Source organism: Leucopleurus acutus (genome assembly GCF_964270905.1).
Source record: "Leucopleurus acutus genome assembly, chromosome: 11".
NCBI lineage: Eukaryota > Metazoa > Chordata > Mammalia > Artiodactyla > Delphinidae > Leucopleurus > Leucopleurus acutus.
In genome coordinates, this window is record NC_139152.1 from 83,841,914 (window position 1) to 83,858,714 (window position 16,801).

General features: G+C 37.8%; 1 protein-coding gene across 1 annotated transcript; it reads left to right on the plus strand.

Moving 5' to 3' along the window:
* Positions 1-233: 233 nt before the first annotated feature.
* On the plus strand, positions 234-12,549 carry SPIC (Spi-C transcription factor; the record flags this gene model as incomplete). Its single annotated transcript, XM_082849500.1, has 5 exons — positions 234-293; positions 3,521-3,614; positions 5,299-5,411; positions 7,147-7,259; positions 12,126-12,549. 5 exons carry the CDS (start codon positions 234-236, stop codon positions 12,547-12,549), a joined length of 804 nt encoding a protein of 267 aa, XP_082705626.1.
* Between the last annotated feature and the right edge of the window lie 4,252 nt (positions 12,550-16,801).

Here is a 16,801-nt window from a genome sequence, read left to right on the forward strand (position 1 = left end):
GCTTCAGAGAGGAAAGTTATTTCCACCTGGACTATACCTAAATGTTAGATTGGCCTCTGATGGACAGGTAAGATAAAATAGGTAAATGGGCAGATGGATGGGCTGGGAAGGAAGCATTATAGGTGGAGGAAGTCCCCAATAATTTCCATCAGAGCCACCAAAAACCATCCCAAATAAACCTTCAAGCTAAATAAGAGAACTGGACCTGATCTATAAGTGCAGAAGCTTCAAGCATGTCCAATCAGATCACTACCCAGAAGCTTCTCCTGTTTTGGAGTTGTTACTGGATCCAGGTAAGAAGGGAAGACCGACCATAGCATGGATTCATTTCCTCCTCTTAAATGCATGGTGGTAAGTAAGATTAAGGCTGGAATGAGGAGCCTCGAATGCCAGGGCAAGGGTCTGCGCCTTTAAGATCTCTAAGTAGGGCGATCAGTGAACGACATTAGAAGTAAAGTGGTTTGAGAGGAAAGAGACCAGAGTGAAGGCTGTTAATAGTTCAGGCAAGAAAAGCAACGTAGGCTCCAGAATCAGGGGAGAAATAATAGGAGTGATAGAAAAAGAAAGGTGGACAAGGGTTGTGCAGGTCAGAGGTGCCCAGTGGGGCTGTGTAGGCCGGAGGAGCCACAAATTATGCTCGGTGGCAGGCGGGTTTCATGGGATTTGTTCTAATGCTTTTGGCCCATAGGATACAAATATTCTGTGCCTCTTCAAAATAATAGCCTCTGGTGTCCACTGGCCATATCATGAAATAGAAATAATGAAGGCACTGTATCTTTTAAAAAAAATCCCCTTTTGTAGCACTTCCTTAAAAACAGCTACTTAATGAAACTCTGCCAGTGAGCTCTTGACAGTTCTGTCTTATTTCTGATATTAATGAAACAACTTGGTAAAGGGCTGAAGTGTCTTCCTGGTAAGTGTTTAGTTTATGCTTTTCAAAATTCTTTGTAATAAGTGTTAATTTTCTTCTCTGGCCTAATGAGTGTTTCTCATTGACTGCCTGTTCCAATACTAGAAATATTAAGCAATTGAAGTGATCAATAATGTTTTCAAGCTTTTTTCTTCCCTTTGGGTTTGCTACTTTTAAGAGTCATGATAGTTTTGTGGGGTATTTTAGTCAAAGGGAGTAGTCTCATTTAAGTATTTAATTCAAAGTACAACACTCACCTGAGTATGTATTTGCTTCGGTGCTTATGAGCTGAGGCATAATTAATTGAAAGTTACTGAATGGCCTTTTAAAACCTATGTACTGATAATATTCATTAGGGATTATAGCCCAAAATGTGATTTATGGATTTTCTTCTTTTTTTTAAAGTTTTTGCTAAATTCTTCAACATCTCCCACATTGAGAAGCTGTATTTTTTTTCAGCTTTCTTGAGATATAATTGACATATAACATTGTGTAAGTTTAAGGTGTACAACATGATGATTTGACATACATATACACTGAGAAAGGATTACCACAGTAAAATTAGTTAACACATTCATCACCTCCCATAGTTACCTTTTTTTATGGTTTTTCTTCTCATATTCTCTTTTAAATGACATAGTGATTTCAAAGAGCAGAATAGAATTTCGATGTTTGACATATTGTATTGCTACATTATGGATATGTATAATAATAGCATTAGATTATATCATCTAATCATATTATGCAGTGTTAAATATTAAAGAGTAAGCTCATTGTGTTTGCAGGATAAATGCTAAAAACTTGTATAAACAGAGTTGCTTCATGTGCTAAATGAAATGATAAGCAATGTGGACCACCTGCTCTTTCTTGTTACGTGGATTTGTTTGTTTTGTGTAGTTCTATAGAACATAAAGTTTGAAAACATTTAATGTGGGTCAGTATGATAATTGTTTATTTAAAACAAAATCTACATTACTTACAGAGATAAGAATGTAAATAATGTAAAATTATAGACCAGAGTTCTTAACCTAGGATTTTAGAAAGTCCACTGACAGTTTTCATAGAGTACGTTTTATTTGTAATGTAAATTCACATTCATGAGAGAAAAAGCATGTCTTTCACCAGATTCTCAGAAGTCCATATGACCCCAGAAACTTAAAAAAAAAAAAAAAATCACTGTTATAAATGGAGAGCCATGCTAAGGTAAAAGAGATTTTGATTTCCAGAACTTTTTAATACTTTAATATTTAAAAGAATTTAAAAATACTTAAACATACTCGAATTATTTCTATATTTTCATATCAATATAAATAGTTTGTGTAATTAACTCTAGCTATTTTATTTATTTTTTAATCTCTTTTTATTGAAGTATAGTTAATTTACAATGTTGTGTTAGTTTCAAATGTATAGCAAAGTGATTCAGTTATACATATGTAGCTATTTAACATTTAAGAAGTTTTGTAGGACATCCCTGGTGGCACAGTGGTTAAGAATCCGCCTGCCAATGCAGGGGACATGGGTCCGAGCCCTGGTCCAGGAAGATCCCACATGCCGCGGAGCAACTAAGCACATGGCGCCACAACTACTGAGCCTGCGCTCTAGAGCCCGTGAGCCACAACTACCGAAGCCTGTGCTCCTAGAGCCCGTGCTCTGCAACAAGAGAAGCCATCGCAATGAGAAGCCCGTGCACCACAACGAAGAGTAGCCCCCGTTCTCTGCAACTAGAGAAAGCCCACGCACAGCAGCGAAGACCCAATGCAGCCAAAATAAATAAATAAATTAATTAATAAAAAAAAAGTTTTGTGATGACAGAAAAGCAAAAATAAATTTTTGTAGGAAATTTCTGTAGAAAGAAAATTTGTACTCATCAAAGAGAATTCAGACGGTACTTTTGGTTTATATAAGGTATATTCAGAAAATATTTTAAGTAAAGTCTTTTAATTCAGAGGCAAATTAAATAGAAACCCTATTTAATTTTGTTTTTTAAATATTAATCTTTTTCAGAATTGTCAATTTATTAATGAAGCATGGTAAGTTGGCATTTAAAAATCTTTACTCTTCCTCCATTTTGAAAATAAAATATATGGGCTAGATTAATAAGGGTATGAAATGGTTTGCAAAACAGTTCAATTTTAGGTCTTGGAGGCATGCTTTTGAAATTAAGAGCATTTCATTTTTAAATAATGATTCAGATTCTGTTTGATTAAAGATATTTCCCTGATCCCTTTTTCCAAATCAGTCTCCTGCTATATAACTCCTTGCTAAAAATTTATAAAATGTTGAATACTATAGAATGAGGTTACTCTCTAAATACTATGTAACAGAGCAATAGATCTCAGCCAGGATTGATGTTGTTCCCCAGGGTATATTTGGCTATGTCTGAGACATTTTTTGTTTGTCACAACTGTGGGAGTGCTACTGGCATCTAGTGGGTAGAGACCAGGGATGCCGTTTAGCACCCTGCAATGCACAGGGCAACCCCTCTGCAACAGAGTCTTCGTCAATCTAAAATGTCAATAGTGCTGTGGTTGAGAAACCCTCCTTTATATCAGGAAAATTAAGTTCTACTGGTGATTTCCTAACTCCAGAGTTCTGCAATTGTTCTAACAGGCTTGTGTTGAACAAGACAAGCTGGGTCAAGCCTTTGAAGATGCTTTTGAAGTACTGAGGCAACATTCAACTGGTGATCTTCAGTACTCCTCAGGTAAAGATGTCGGTCCCCTTCTGCTGGTAGTTTGTATTTGTTTATCCCACACTGCTAAATTGTCCCTCTCTGCTTTCCTCTCCCCTTTTGTAGCCCCAAGTTTGTTTTTGTTTTGTTTAAATTTATTTATTTATATTTTTTGGCTGCCTTGGGTCTTTGTTGCTGCACATGGGCTTTCTCTAATTGCGTCGAGCAGGGGCTACTCTTGGTTGTGGTGCACAGGCTTCTCATTGCGGTGGCTTCTCTTCTTGTGGAGCACGGGCTCTAGGCACGCGGGCTTCAGTAGTTGCGGCACACAGGCTCATTAGTTGTGGCTCGCGGGCTCTAGAGCACAGGCTCAGTAATTGTGGCACACAGGCTTAGTTGCTCTGCGGCATGTGGGATCTTCCCAGACCAGGGCTCGAACCCGTTGGCAGGCAGACTCTTTTTTTGTTTGTTTGTTTTTTTGCGGTACGCGGGCGTCTCACCGCTGTGGCCTCTCCCATTGCGGAGCACAGGCTCTGGACGCGCAGGCTCAGCGACCATGGCTCATGGGCCCAGCCGCTCCGCGGCATGTGGGATCTTCCCGGACTGGGGCACGAACCCATGTCCCCTGCATCGGCAGGCGGACTCTCAACCACTGCGCCACCAGGGAAGCGCCCCCAAGTTTGTTATCTATATCTGAGAGTCTGTTTCTGTTTGTATTATTTTTTAGATTCCGCATATAAGTGATATCATACAGCACTTGTCTTTGTCTGACTTATTTCGCTAAGCATAACATTCTCTCAGTACATCCATGTTGCCACAAATTGCAGAATTTCATTTTTTTTATATAGCTGGTAATATTCCATTGTGTATATATATACCACATCCTCTTTATCCATTTGTCTGTTGATTGGGCACTTGGGTTGCTTCCATGTCTTGGCTACTGTAAATAGTGCTACTATGAACATTGGGATGCATGTATCTTTTTGAATTAGTTTTCATTTTCTTCAGGTATATTGAATATATCCAGGAGTGGAATTGCTGAATCATATGGTAGTTGTGTTTTTGAGGACCCTTCATACTGTTTTCCATAGTGGCTGCACCGATTTACATTCCCACTAATAATAGCATACAAGGGTTCCCTTTTCTCCACATCCTCTCCAGAATTTATTATTTGTAGACTTTTTGATGATAGCCATTTTGACTTGTGTGAGGATATTTCTCATTGTTGTTTTGATTTGCATTTCTCTAATAATTAGTAATGTTGAGAATCTTTTCATGTGCTTATTAGCCATCTGTATGTCTTCTTTGGAGAAATGTCTATTCAGGTCTTCTGCCCATTTTTTGATCGGGTTGTTTATTTTTTTGATATTGAGTTATATGAGCTCTTTATATATTTTGGATATTAACCCCCTTGTGAGTCACATCATTTGCAAATATTTTCTCCCATTGTGTAGGTTGTCTTTGTTTTGTCAATGGTTTCCTTTGCTGTGCAAAAGCTTTTAAGTTTAATTAGGTCCCATTTGTTTATTTTTGCTTTTATTTCTTTTGCATTAGGAGACAGATCTGCCTATGTTCTTTATCCTAAATAAATTTAACATCTCAATATAAAAATGCCAAGAGCAATCACGTATATAAGCATATAAACATGTATAAGCATCACACACACACACAAATATAAACTTCGACTTTGTCAGTTTCTTTCTCTGTTTTTAAATAGATTACAGAAATTACCTGGCTTTCATCAACCACTGTTCTCATGTCAGAGGAAATTCCAACAGCTATGGTGTGCTGCCCACAGAGGAACCGGTCTACAATTGGAGAACAGTAATAGTGAGTACTTTTACCAGGGGACCAGCATCCCTCAGTAACAGGCAAATTTCCTATTTGTCCCAGCCTTCCCCTTGGTGAATTTGACGGTCAGTGTGGGGGACCATCAATGCTGTCAAGAAGGAAACTGCGCTTTATCATTGTTCTTCATCTGACTTCAGATGGGTTTGAATGATTTCTATAGAGGAGGTATTTTAGGGTTCTCACATCAATGCTTCTCCTCAGTCCATCCGAAAAGCTGCAGGAAAGTTATGGATCCCCTAAAACGTTCCCTGCGCTGGCTTTCCCCACAATCTTGTATTAACCTGCTCTATTTCCCCTCCCAAGCTCAGAGCTAGCTATGTGTATTAGACCAATTCATTTCTATTTTAGTAGCCTTCTGCAAACGGGAGTGTCCCCACCGTCTACCTCTCCTTCCATGTGTTCTTTTACATTGTTTACTTTCTTTCTTTCTTCTTCTTCTTATTTATCTATTTATTTATTTTGGCCATGTTGCGGCATGTGGGATCTTAGTTCCCTGACCAGGGATGGAACCCATGCCCCCTGCAGTGGACGCGCTGAGTTCTAACCACTTGACTGCCAGGGAATTACCTGCATTGTTTCCTTGATGTGTCCCTTTTATCAAGCAGTCTTAATGTGGTAGAGTATAAATATTAAAAAAGGGTTTTTTTCAGTTATTACCTTCAACCATAGTATGTCAAATGTCCTTTTTCTGTCCCTGTAAATTATACTGTCCGGGCCTCTCCAACAAGACATTTCTTTAAAGAGGGAGTTTTGGTTTTATTTTAACCTGTCTCACCTCCCCTTAGGGTTGCCAGGTGAAATATAGGATGCCTAATATTTTTTTTTGTAAGTTTTTTTTTTTTTTTTTTTTTTTTTTTTTGCAGTACACGGGCCTCTCACTGCTGTGGCCTCTCCCGTTGTGGAGCACAGGCTCCGGACGCGCAGGCTCAGCGGCCATGGCCCACGGGCCCAGCCGCTCCGCGGCATATGGGATCTTCCCGGACCGGGGCACGAACCCGTGTCCCCTGCATCGGCAGGCGGACTCTCAACCACTGCGCCACCAGGGGAGCCCGATGCCTAATATTTTTATTTGCTAGATCTGGCTACCCTATTTCCACTTCAGCTTCCATCCCCAGCATACACTGCACAGCCTCTTGTGGTGGGGACTCCTTACCTGCTGGGCAGCCCTCCTGTATAAGGAGGGCTCAAGTCCACCCCCTTCCACCACCATGTCTAGTTAACCCATGGAGGCCCACATTTCCTTGCCATATGTAATGGTAGGAACTCAGGCTGCTTCTTCCTGCCTCTCTTGCCTCTGTCCTCCCTCAGCTGCCATCTTTCTCCTCTTATCTTCTCTTGCCAGATGGGCATCCAGCTCAGGAATGGAAGCCCATCTTCCCTTTTTGCTGGCGCCTCAGTTTCTACTAATGATTCTTTTGGATCTTTCTTGCTGGGCATTTTTAGGGGAAAGGAGGGAAGCAACCCACTCTCCTTTCTCATAAGGAGGGGAAGATACAGCACTCCTCACAAAGCCTCAGATTACCCTCTGTCCCTTGGCCCTCTCCATGTATGTGTTTGATGCTAGCTCTGCCCTGGGAGACAGCAGTTGAAGGTAGGGATTTTCAGAATTCGAGAGATGCTGAACACTCTTTTTGCCCTCAGCTTTTGACTTTGGCCATCAATTGGGGGCCACACGGGAAGTCCCACTTAACATCCTGATACATTATTTATATAGAACAGTGCTGCGGACTTCTATTTTGAAGGAAATATTCATCAGTCTCTGCAGAACATCCCTGAAAACCAGCTGGTGCAACCTACTCTTCTCCAGCAAAAGGGAGGAAAAGGTATGTGGATCCATTACTCCTCGCATAGGTAAAAGAGTCAAATCTTCATCAAAGCAGCTTTAAGGGAATTTCATACCTGAGTTTGGAATTGATTTGCAGAATATTCTCTTCTCACAGTTGAGAGTAATTTAACTCTGACAGACAAACTACTCCAAGCTGTTTATCTTGGGTGAGCTTTCCTATAGCTTCATAGAGATGTTGTAAAGGTGCAAAGTGTCACTTCAGTCAAATAAATCTGTATTCAAGAATAAGGTGTAAGATATGGAGAACAAATGAGTGATTACCATTGCGGGGAGGGGCAGTATAGGAGTAGGGGATTAAGAGGTATTATGTATAAAATAAGCTACAAGGCTGTATTCTACAACACAGAGAATATAGCCGTTATTTTAGAATAGCTTTAAATGGCATATAACCTTTAAAAATTGTGAATCATTCTCTTGTAAACCTGTAACTTATATAATATTGTACATCAACTATACTTCAATAAAAAAGGAATAAGGTATATACATTTTAAGTATAGAAGGGGGAACTTTTCCGTAAATTATTTTAGCAGTTTTATTTCAACTGTGAAGCCCTCAGGATGTAAATCATCTCTATTAAGTTCTCCACAAACTTAATCATCTCTATTAAGTTTTCCAAGTTCCATCATAACTTTATTTCATAAATTTGAAATCTTGATTTCATAAATGAAGATGATCTCATCTAACAGGTAGGCAAAAGTGTTAAAGTAGGATAATAGCCTCTGTTGGCTAAGATGTAGGCCACACACATTCACGTGCATTATTAAAGAAAGTATAAATTTTTACAAAGTTTTGTAAGGCAATTAGCAATACCTACCAAAATTTTAAATGTTCATATCTTTTGACTCTTAGTGACTATATAACTCACTCACTGGGTTGATTATGTGAGCCTGGCCAAATCACTTACTTAACCTTCTGTATCACAGTCTCCTTATTCAAAAACAACCAAACAAATAATAATAATTGTACAGACATTGTAAGGTTGCTATAAAAACTAAGTGAGAAGATCCATGTAAAGCATTAGGCTCATAGTCTGGCACTATGGATATTTCCCAAAATACCTTAGATGCATGTGTGCATATATATGTATTAGGATGTTCCTTGCAATGTTGTTTGTGATAGTAAATTACCTCCAATATACAAAGACATATAAGAGGCATCCCAATTTTATAGTGTAATTTAAAAAATGATCCCTTATCATAGCTACTTAAAATTATTATTTTTTTAAATTTTTATTTTATTTTTTAATTGAGGTATAGTTGATTTATATTATTAGTTCCAGGTTTATAACATAGTGATTCAAAATTTTTATAGCTTATACTGCATTTTTATTATAAAATATTGGCTCTATTTCCTGTGCTGCATAGTATATCCTTGTAACTTATTTCTTTTATACGTAGTAGTTTGTACCCCAATCTTGCTCCTCCCTCCTTCCCTCTCCCCACTGGTAACCACTACTTTGTTCTCTATATCTGTGAGTCTGTTTCTATTCTGTTACATTCATTTGTTAATTTTTAAATTTTTTTTTTGTTTATTTTTTAGATTCCACATATAAGAGATAACATACAGTATTTGTCTTTCTCTGACTTACTTCACTTAGCATAATACCTTCTAGGCCCATCCACTTTGTTGTAAGTGGCAAGATTTTATTCTTTTTTTTAATGGATAATATTCCATTGTATGTATATATACATCTTCTTTATCCATTCATCTGTTTATGGACACTTAGGTTGCATCCATATCTTGGCTATTATAAATAATGCTGCTATGAACATTGGAAAGCATGTAACTTTTCAAATTAGTGTTTTCATTTTCTTTGGCTATATACCCAAGAGTGGAATTGCTGGGTCATAGGGTAGTTCTTTTTTGTTTTTTTTGCCCGTGCCATGCAGCACGTGGGATCTTAGCTCCCCAACAAGGGATTGAACCCAAGCCCCCTGCACTGGAAACGCGGAGTCTTAACCACTGGACCGCCAGGGAGGTCCCTGGTAGCTCTATTTTTAGTTTTTGAGGAATCTCCCCACTGTTTTCCACAGTGGCTCTATCAATTTATATTCCTATCAACAGTGTACAAGGGCTCCTTTTTCTCCACATCCTTGCCAACATTTGTTATTTGTGATTTTTTTAAAAATTATAGCCATTCTGACAGGTGTGAGGTGATATCACATTGTGGTTTTGATTTGCATTTCTGAATCTTTAGCGATGTTGAGCATAAACATCGCACAGATTTGCATGTGCCTGTTGGTCATCTGTATGTCTTTGGGAAAATGTCTATTCAGGTCTTCTGCCAATTTTTTAATTGGGTTGTTTGTTTTTTGATATTGAGTTGCACGAGCTATTTACATATTTTTGATATTAACCACTTTTTGGTCATATCATTTGCAAATATTTTCTCCCATTCAGTAGGTTGCCCTTTTGTCTTGTTGATGGTTTCCTTTGCTGTGCAAAAGCTTTTAAGTTTAATTAGGTCCCATTTGTTTATTTTTGCTCTTGTTTCCTTTGCCTTAGGAGACAGATCAAAAAAAATATTGCTACAATTTTTTTCACAGAGGTTCTGCCTAGTGCTTTGTTTCCTTCTAGGAGTTTTATGGTTTCTGGTCTTACATTTAGGTCTTTAGTCCATTTTGAGTTTATTTTTGTAAATGTGTGGAAAAATCTTCTAATTTCATTCTTTTACATGTAGCTGTCCATACTTAAAATTATTTTAAATGAATATTTTTTGAGATAACTAGTTTTGTTCTTATAAAACAGTATACTGTATCCTAGAATTGTAAAAGTCTAACTATGCAGTAATATTCTAATCCAGCAAGGAATAATGTATAAAATCACATAAGTAAAATAAAGCTACTGAATATTACTATTGAATATTAAATAATGGTAGTAATTTAATATGAGGCCAATAACACTTCTACCTCTGTCACCTATTTTTTTTTCAAACAAACAAACCAACTAGTTACTAAATCCAGGGTGTGGCGCCTGTATCTTTTCACTGATGTTTTCGGCTGTGGATCTCGCCATTAGGGAATGTATCATTTACCATTTTCTGTTTTTAGAGCTTAGTCTTCCACCTGAAATAGTGATACATTTAAAACAATGAAATTTCAAAATAATGTGGGAATTCATTATTGAGAGAAAAATAGTACATGCATAAAAATAGAACATATATAGTTATTAAAGAGCAAAAGGCATACTTTAAGTATTGAAACAGAAAGAGCTCTAAATACATTTTGGGTTTTGTTTTAATCCTTTTTAATCCCATAATTCAAAAGTAATAATGCTCATTATTAAGAATTCAACTGATTCAGAAGTATGTAAAGAACAAGTGAAAAAATGTTCTTCCTTCCCATGCTATGCCCCACAAGTAACCTTTGTCAACAGTTTAGTATTTCCTCTATCTATAGCTAATCTCTATATTGTTCTATGATTTTATTTAAGATATATTATTCACTGGAAAAAGTACAAAATACTGTGATACCATTTTTAATTTTTAAAGGATATGCATATGTTTATATAGGCAAAACAAATTATTTTCTAGAAATATGTAGGATAGATTGGAGTTTTTACTTTCCGTTTGTGCTTCTGTTTGAATTTTTTATCATATAATACTTTTAGTTTCAAAAAGTAAAAACTTAAACATTTTTTTCAAAATTGAAAAACAAACTTTTAAAGATGAGAATCCATTATAATTGATTTGACCACTGGGTGAGAGCCAGAGAACTTCTTTAAGGCTGTGACTTTAATTCATGATGTATTTTTTGGTAAGTCCCTTTCATTTCCCAATTCATAAACTCAAGATAATATAACGCAAAAGATAATCTTTGTAAAAACCTTTGAGGTTTTTGGATGAATGATGACAGATGGATGAGTATTACACCCCAGAGACTGTTTAAAGCAGTTTGAGAATCCACTATTCTACTTTCTCAAGGGGAAAATGGAATTTGGCTGTGGAGCTTTTAGCTACTGACATGGTGTTTACAGGCCAATTCAGAAGTCACAAAACCGGTTGTCACCTTTGTTCTCCAATCCACCAAACAAGCAAAAACCATAGCAACAAATCTTCCCAAAGTTTCCTTTCTAGTTATTCTGAAATATAAAGGGCTGTGCTCCTAAAAGAGATTAAAAACTCTGGCAGTACCATCTTATTTCACTGCAATGAAAAAATACCACAATGCCCATTGCTCACTAATAATGTCAAAATGTCATGAAGATATTTTGGCATTTCGACTCTGGTTTTTTTCTCTTCTTTATTTTTTCAAGTAGTTATGCAGAACCGGAGTTAGCATTTTTACATGTCTGTTACTGATTTCATTTGTATTTGCACACTGTTTTACATTTTGCAAAATACATTCACCTTCCTTACCTCATTTGACTTAACTTATTTGAATAAAGCCCCTTCAAATGAGTTGTCTTTTGGAAATGGCTTTTGAGACTTCTCTTTAAAACCACTAAACTTTGCAGTCCATTTTGCTCAGTCTTGTTGTTCTGTAGACAGTTTAACATACAACATAAAATTAGAAGTCAAGATTTAACTGTGACAAAAGACCACGTGACAAATGGGAGACTCGAGTAGAGAGATGCCATGCTTCCCTTCTCCAGTGAAGGACGGTACAAAATTTTGGACAACTTCCCTAACAAAGAAAGGTTCAGTTGAAACTGCAGTAGGCCAAATAGACCCTTGATTTTCAAGTCCCATAAAATGATACCATAAATGCATTCTAAGGGGTGAGTAGGAAGAAAACCAGTCCCAATGCAACTTTGAATTTTGTAGTCACTCAACAAACCCTTCCCGAGTATGTTCATTGTGTAGAGCCATGGTGAAGTATGATATTGTTTTCCTCTATTTTAGGCAGGAAGAAGCTCCGACTGTTTGAATACCTTCATGAATCCCTGTGTAATCCCGAGATGGCATCTTGTATTCAATGGATAGATCAAACCAAAGGCATCTTTCAGTTTGTATCAAAAAACAAAGAAAAACTTGCCCAACTTTGGGGGAAAAGAAAAGGCAATCGGAAGACCATGACTTACCAGAAAATGGCCAGAGCACTGAGGAATTATGGAAGGACTGGGGAAGTCATCAAAATCCGGAGAAAGTTAACTTACCAGTTCAGTGAGGCCATTCTCCAAAGACTGTCTCCATCTTATTTCTTGGAAGAAGAGATCTTCTACTCACAGTGTGTTCAACCTGATCAAGGATATCTCAGTTTAAATAACTGGAATGCAAATTATAATTATACATATGCCACTTACCATGATCTAAGTCACCCTGATTGCTAAATATACTCTTATATATCGAAATTTTCTGGCATCAGAAATCTCTACAAGTTTTAGGATTTTTCTCTGAAGACAGATACTGAAAAACAAAACAAAAAACCCAAACTTCATTATTGCTATCTTTTATGAAGTAGCATATAATCTATACTAACTTGGTGAAAAATTTTACCAGTGAACAACTTTAAATGATCAAGTCCCATTTGAAAATATAGACTAAATGTCCTTCCTTTTACTATTGTCTATGTAATACTTCCTTCTAGATGGATAATGCTAGTGGAGATGCTTTGACTTACATATTGCTTTAAACATTATTTTCCTGTCATACACTCAGACAAAAAAAAAATCATTCTAACATGTATCCAACAGCTTTAGCAACAAAACAAAAAATGATTGCCTGTGATAGTGTTCCTGCTAAATTACATTCATGGCTTTAAAAATTTCAGTGACTAAAACTTGAACTACCATATGATCCAGCAATTCCACTCCTGGGTATACATCCAAAGAAAATGAAAACAATAATTTGAAAAGATATATGCACCCCAGTGTTCACAGCTGCATTTTTTTTTGGCCACACTGCACAGCTTGTGGGATCTCAGTTCCCCGACCAGGGATTGAACCCAGGCCTCTGCAGTGAAAGCGCAGAACCCTAACCACTAGACTACCAGGGAACTCCCATAGCAGCATTATTTATAATAGCCAAGATATGGAAGGCAACCTCAGTGTCCACCAACAGATGAATGGATAAAGAAGACCTGGTATATATACACAATTGAGTACTACGCAGCCATAAAAAAGAGTGAAATTTTGTCATTTGCAACAACATGGATGGACCTGGAGGGTATTATGCTTAGTGAAATAAGTCAGGGAGAGAAAGACAAATACTGTATGTTATCATTTATATGTGGAATCTAAAAATTGAAACGAATATAACAAAATAGAAACAGACTTAAAGATATAGAGAACAAATTAGTTATCAGTGGTGGGAAGGAAGGAGGGAGGGGGCAAGATAGGGGTGGAGTTTTAAAAGGTACAGACTACTATGTACAAAATAAATAAGATAACAAGGATGTAATGTACAGCACAGGGAATATAGCCAATACTTTATAATAGCTTTGAATAGAGCATAATCTAGAAAAATATTGAATCACTATATAGTACACCTAAAACTAATATAATATTGTACATCTGAAACTGATATTGTAAATCAACTGTATTTCTATAAAATAAATACATAAAAATCAAAAAGTAAATACTTTAGTGGCTATTCTGAACCTATCTTTTTTCTGCACTTCAGACCTCATGGTCTGTAACCCTGCGGTGCTAAAGACACGATGGTCTAGGGAAAATGCCACTTATAAACTCCAAAGTTACACTTCCCACAAATCATTTGCTTGCATTTCTCTCTTGCTTTGGGTAGATCCAGGAGCTAAAATTTCTTGCTCTCCTGCCACTCAGCCACAGGGAGGTGCTCCTGCACTGTTACTTCTCTGGCCCAAACTTGGGCCATGATCTCTTCTTTCCTTGAACTAGCCCAGCTAAACCAGATTGGAACAGTTGGAGGCAAAAAAAAAAGAAAAGAAAGACTTTGATAAAAGATGGAGGCTAGCAAATAATAAACCCTAGAGAGGAGCCAGGATTTAGGCAGTCTTTCTTGGAAGCTATGGTTTATCCTCAACATTCCATAAGAAACCCTGGGAAGAAACCCTTTGTCTCTTGCTGCTTGGCAGGTTTATGCATATGCCGTCTGTAATACCATGAAACAAGAGAGCTTCATGGACTATATGGGCCATCTTCAGTCCAGACCAAGAGGGCCTGGCCAGCAGGTCAAGAGCTCCTTGGAGCTTGCCCTGTTAGATTTTCAGCACTGGGACTTCGCTGAGTGGTGTAGTGGTTAAGAATCCACCTGCCAATGCAGGGGACACAGGTTCAAGACCTGGTCCAGGAAGATCCCACATGCCGCGGAGCAACTAAGCCCCTGTGCTGCAACTACTGAGCTTGCGAGCCAAAACTACTGAAGCCCGTGCACCTAGAGCCCATGCTCCACAACCACAGAAGCCACCGCAAGGAGGAGCCCATGCACCTCAACGAAGTATAGCCCCTGTTCGCCCCAACTAGGGGAAGCCTGAGCGCAACAACGAAGACCCAACACAGCCAAAAATAAAATAATTAATTAATTTAAAAAAGATTTGCAGCACTGCCATGATCGTATAATGGTTAGTACTCTGCATTGTGTCCAGCATTCCCAGTCTCCCCTTTTCTTTTGTCCCTTCCTGGTGCCCTTCCTTCCCCAGGGACTCTTAAGAAAGAGCATGGTAGACCCAGAGTGACTAAATGGAGGCTAACTCAATATTGGCCATATCCACACGTAGTCTGAGTTTGTTATAGGCAATCTTTGTGTCCTCCCAAAATTCATGTTGAAACCTAGTCTCCAGTGTGATATTATTTGGTGGTGGGGTTTTGGAGAGGTGATTAGGTCATGAAGGTAGATCCCTAACGAATGGGTTTAGTGTCCTCATAAAAGAGATCACAGAGAGCTCCCTTTCCCCTTCCACCATGTAAGGGTACGAGAAGATGGTTGTATGAACCAGGAAGTGGGCCCTCAGCAGACACTGAATCTGCCAGCACCTTGATCTTGGACTTCCCAGCTTCCCGAACCGTGAGAAATACATTTCTGTTGTTTATAAGCCACTTGGTCCATGGTATTCTGTTAGACCAGCCCGGACAGACAAAGAAAGTTTCAATCAGTGCTAAAATCAAAGTAAGACTCAGCTTTTATACTCATTCTCTCACAAAGAAAATAGGCTTGATAAAATATTAATCAAGCACATAAATTTTACCAAAGATTTGAAAGAGGAAATGGTGAAGAGGGTTTACAACAGAAATCATTCAGCCAACAAATTAATAAAATTCTATCAACATTTTTCCTCATGCCATAGTCCCTCCTATACCCAATGCAAGCCTGAGGGGTTCATCTTGACAATTTTCCCCAAAGCCCCCAGTCAGCATCAACTCTCTTTTCTACAGAGAGTTATACAGAGTTGCTTCCTCTTGGGCAAAAATCTGGGCTCTGCCTTTTACCTAAAATACATTGATCAAAGCCCATTTTCACAAGCAAGTTCTTATAAAGATGCTCACACTAGCTGCTCAAAGACTATCCGTCTCCATATATTATGGGAAATGTTACTCCCTGCCACCACCCAAGGACAAGGAAGACAGACTTCTTAGCCTTTATTCATGGCCCCTCATTTTCTGGTATATGAAATCCCATCCTCCGCCTTGTCACTTTCATCCGGTTGAACAGATCAGTTAAACTCTTCTCTAGAGAGCAGGAGTTCCAAGAAGCAAACTCTATCCAGTTACAGTGCATCCCATGGGCAGCTTCCCATTATTTGGTCTTTTGGCCCAGGTATTAAGCATGAAATCTTTCCTTCCTTTAAATCACAGGATCCTCCTCTGGGCTCTGGTCCTGGAGCTTATGGTTCTGGTTAGTTTATCCTCTTTTCTCTCTTCAGTTATTCCTATTCATAAGGCATAAGTAAGGGCTGAGAATATTTTCTTTTTCCTCATCCCAGCCATTCTGTGGACACATTCTATGGGGCAGCCTTGCTCAAAGCCATCTCCTTTACTAAATTAAGGAAAAAACCAAATACACAAAGTGGATGGCAGCATTAATTACAATACATAAACTGAAAAATAGCTAAAATAAAGTCCTTTCTTTCTTTCTCTCTCTGTTCCCTCCTTTCCGTCACGCTGTGCCTGGTAGAATATGTTGTGCTCTGGGTATCCAGTGCTAAGTGAAACAGATATTGTTCTTCTGTTATGAAGCTTCAGTTCTATCAATATTTAATCAAAGATTTATAAATTCTATTATTATATAACCAACATGTACTTAATGGCTGACTGATGAGCAATTTCTTGATTAATTGGGTACACATATGTAGTAAAGTATGTAAAGTGTATTAATGTGACAGCATTAATTATATCTAAACTTAACTGTACAGATTAATGCATATACCCATATCACCATCATCCAGATTAAGGTACAGAAACATTTCTAGCACCGCATAAGTTTCTCTCACTTCTCTTCCCAATCTATGCTTACCTTCTGAACATCATATAAATAGAATTATACAACATATACTCTTTTGCATCTGGTTTTATTTTCCTCAATATAATATTTACAGAGTTTATCAATGTTGCTGGGTATATCAGAAGTTTATTCTTTTTCATTGCTTTTCAACTGCTGACTTTTAAA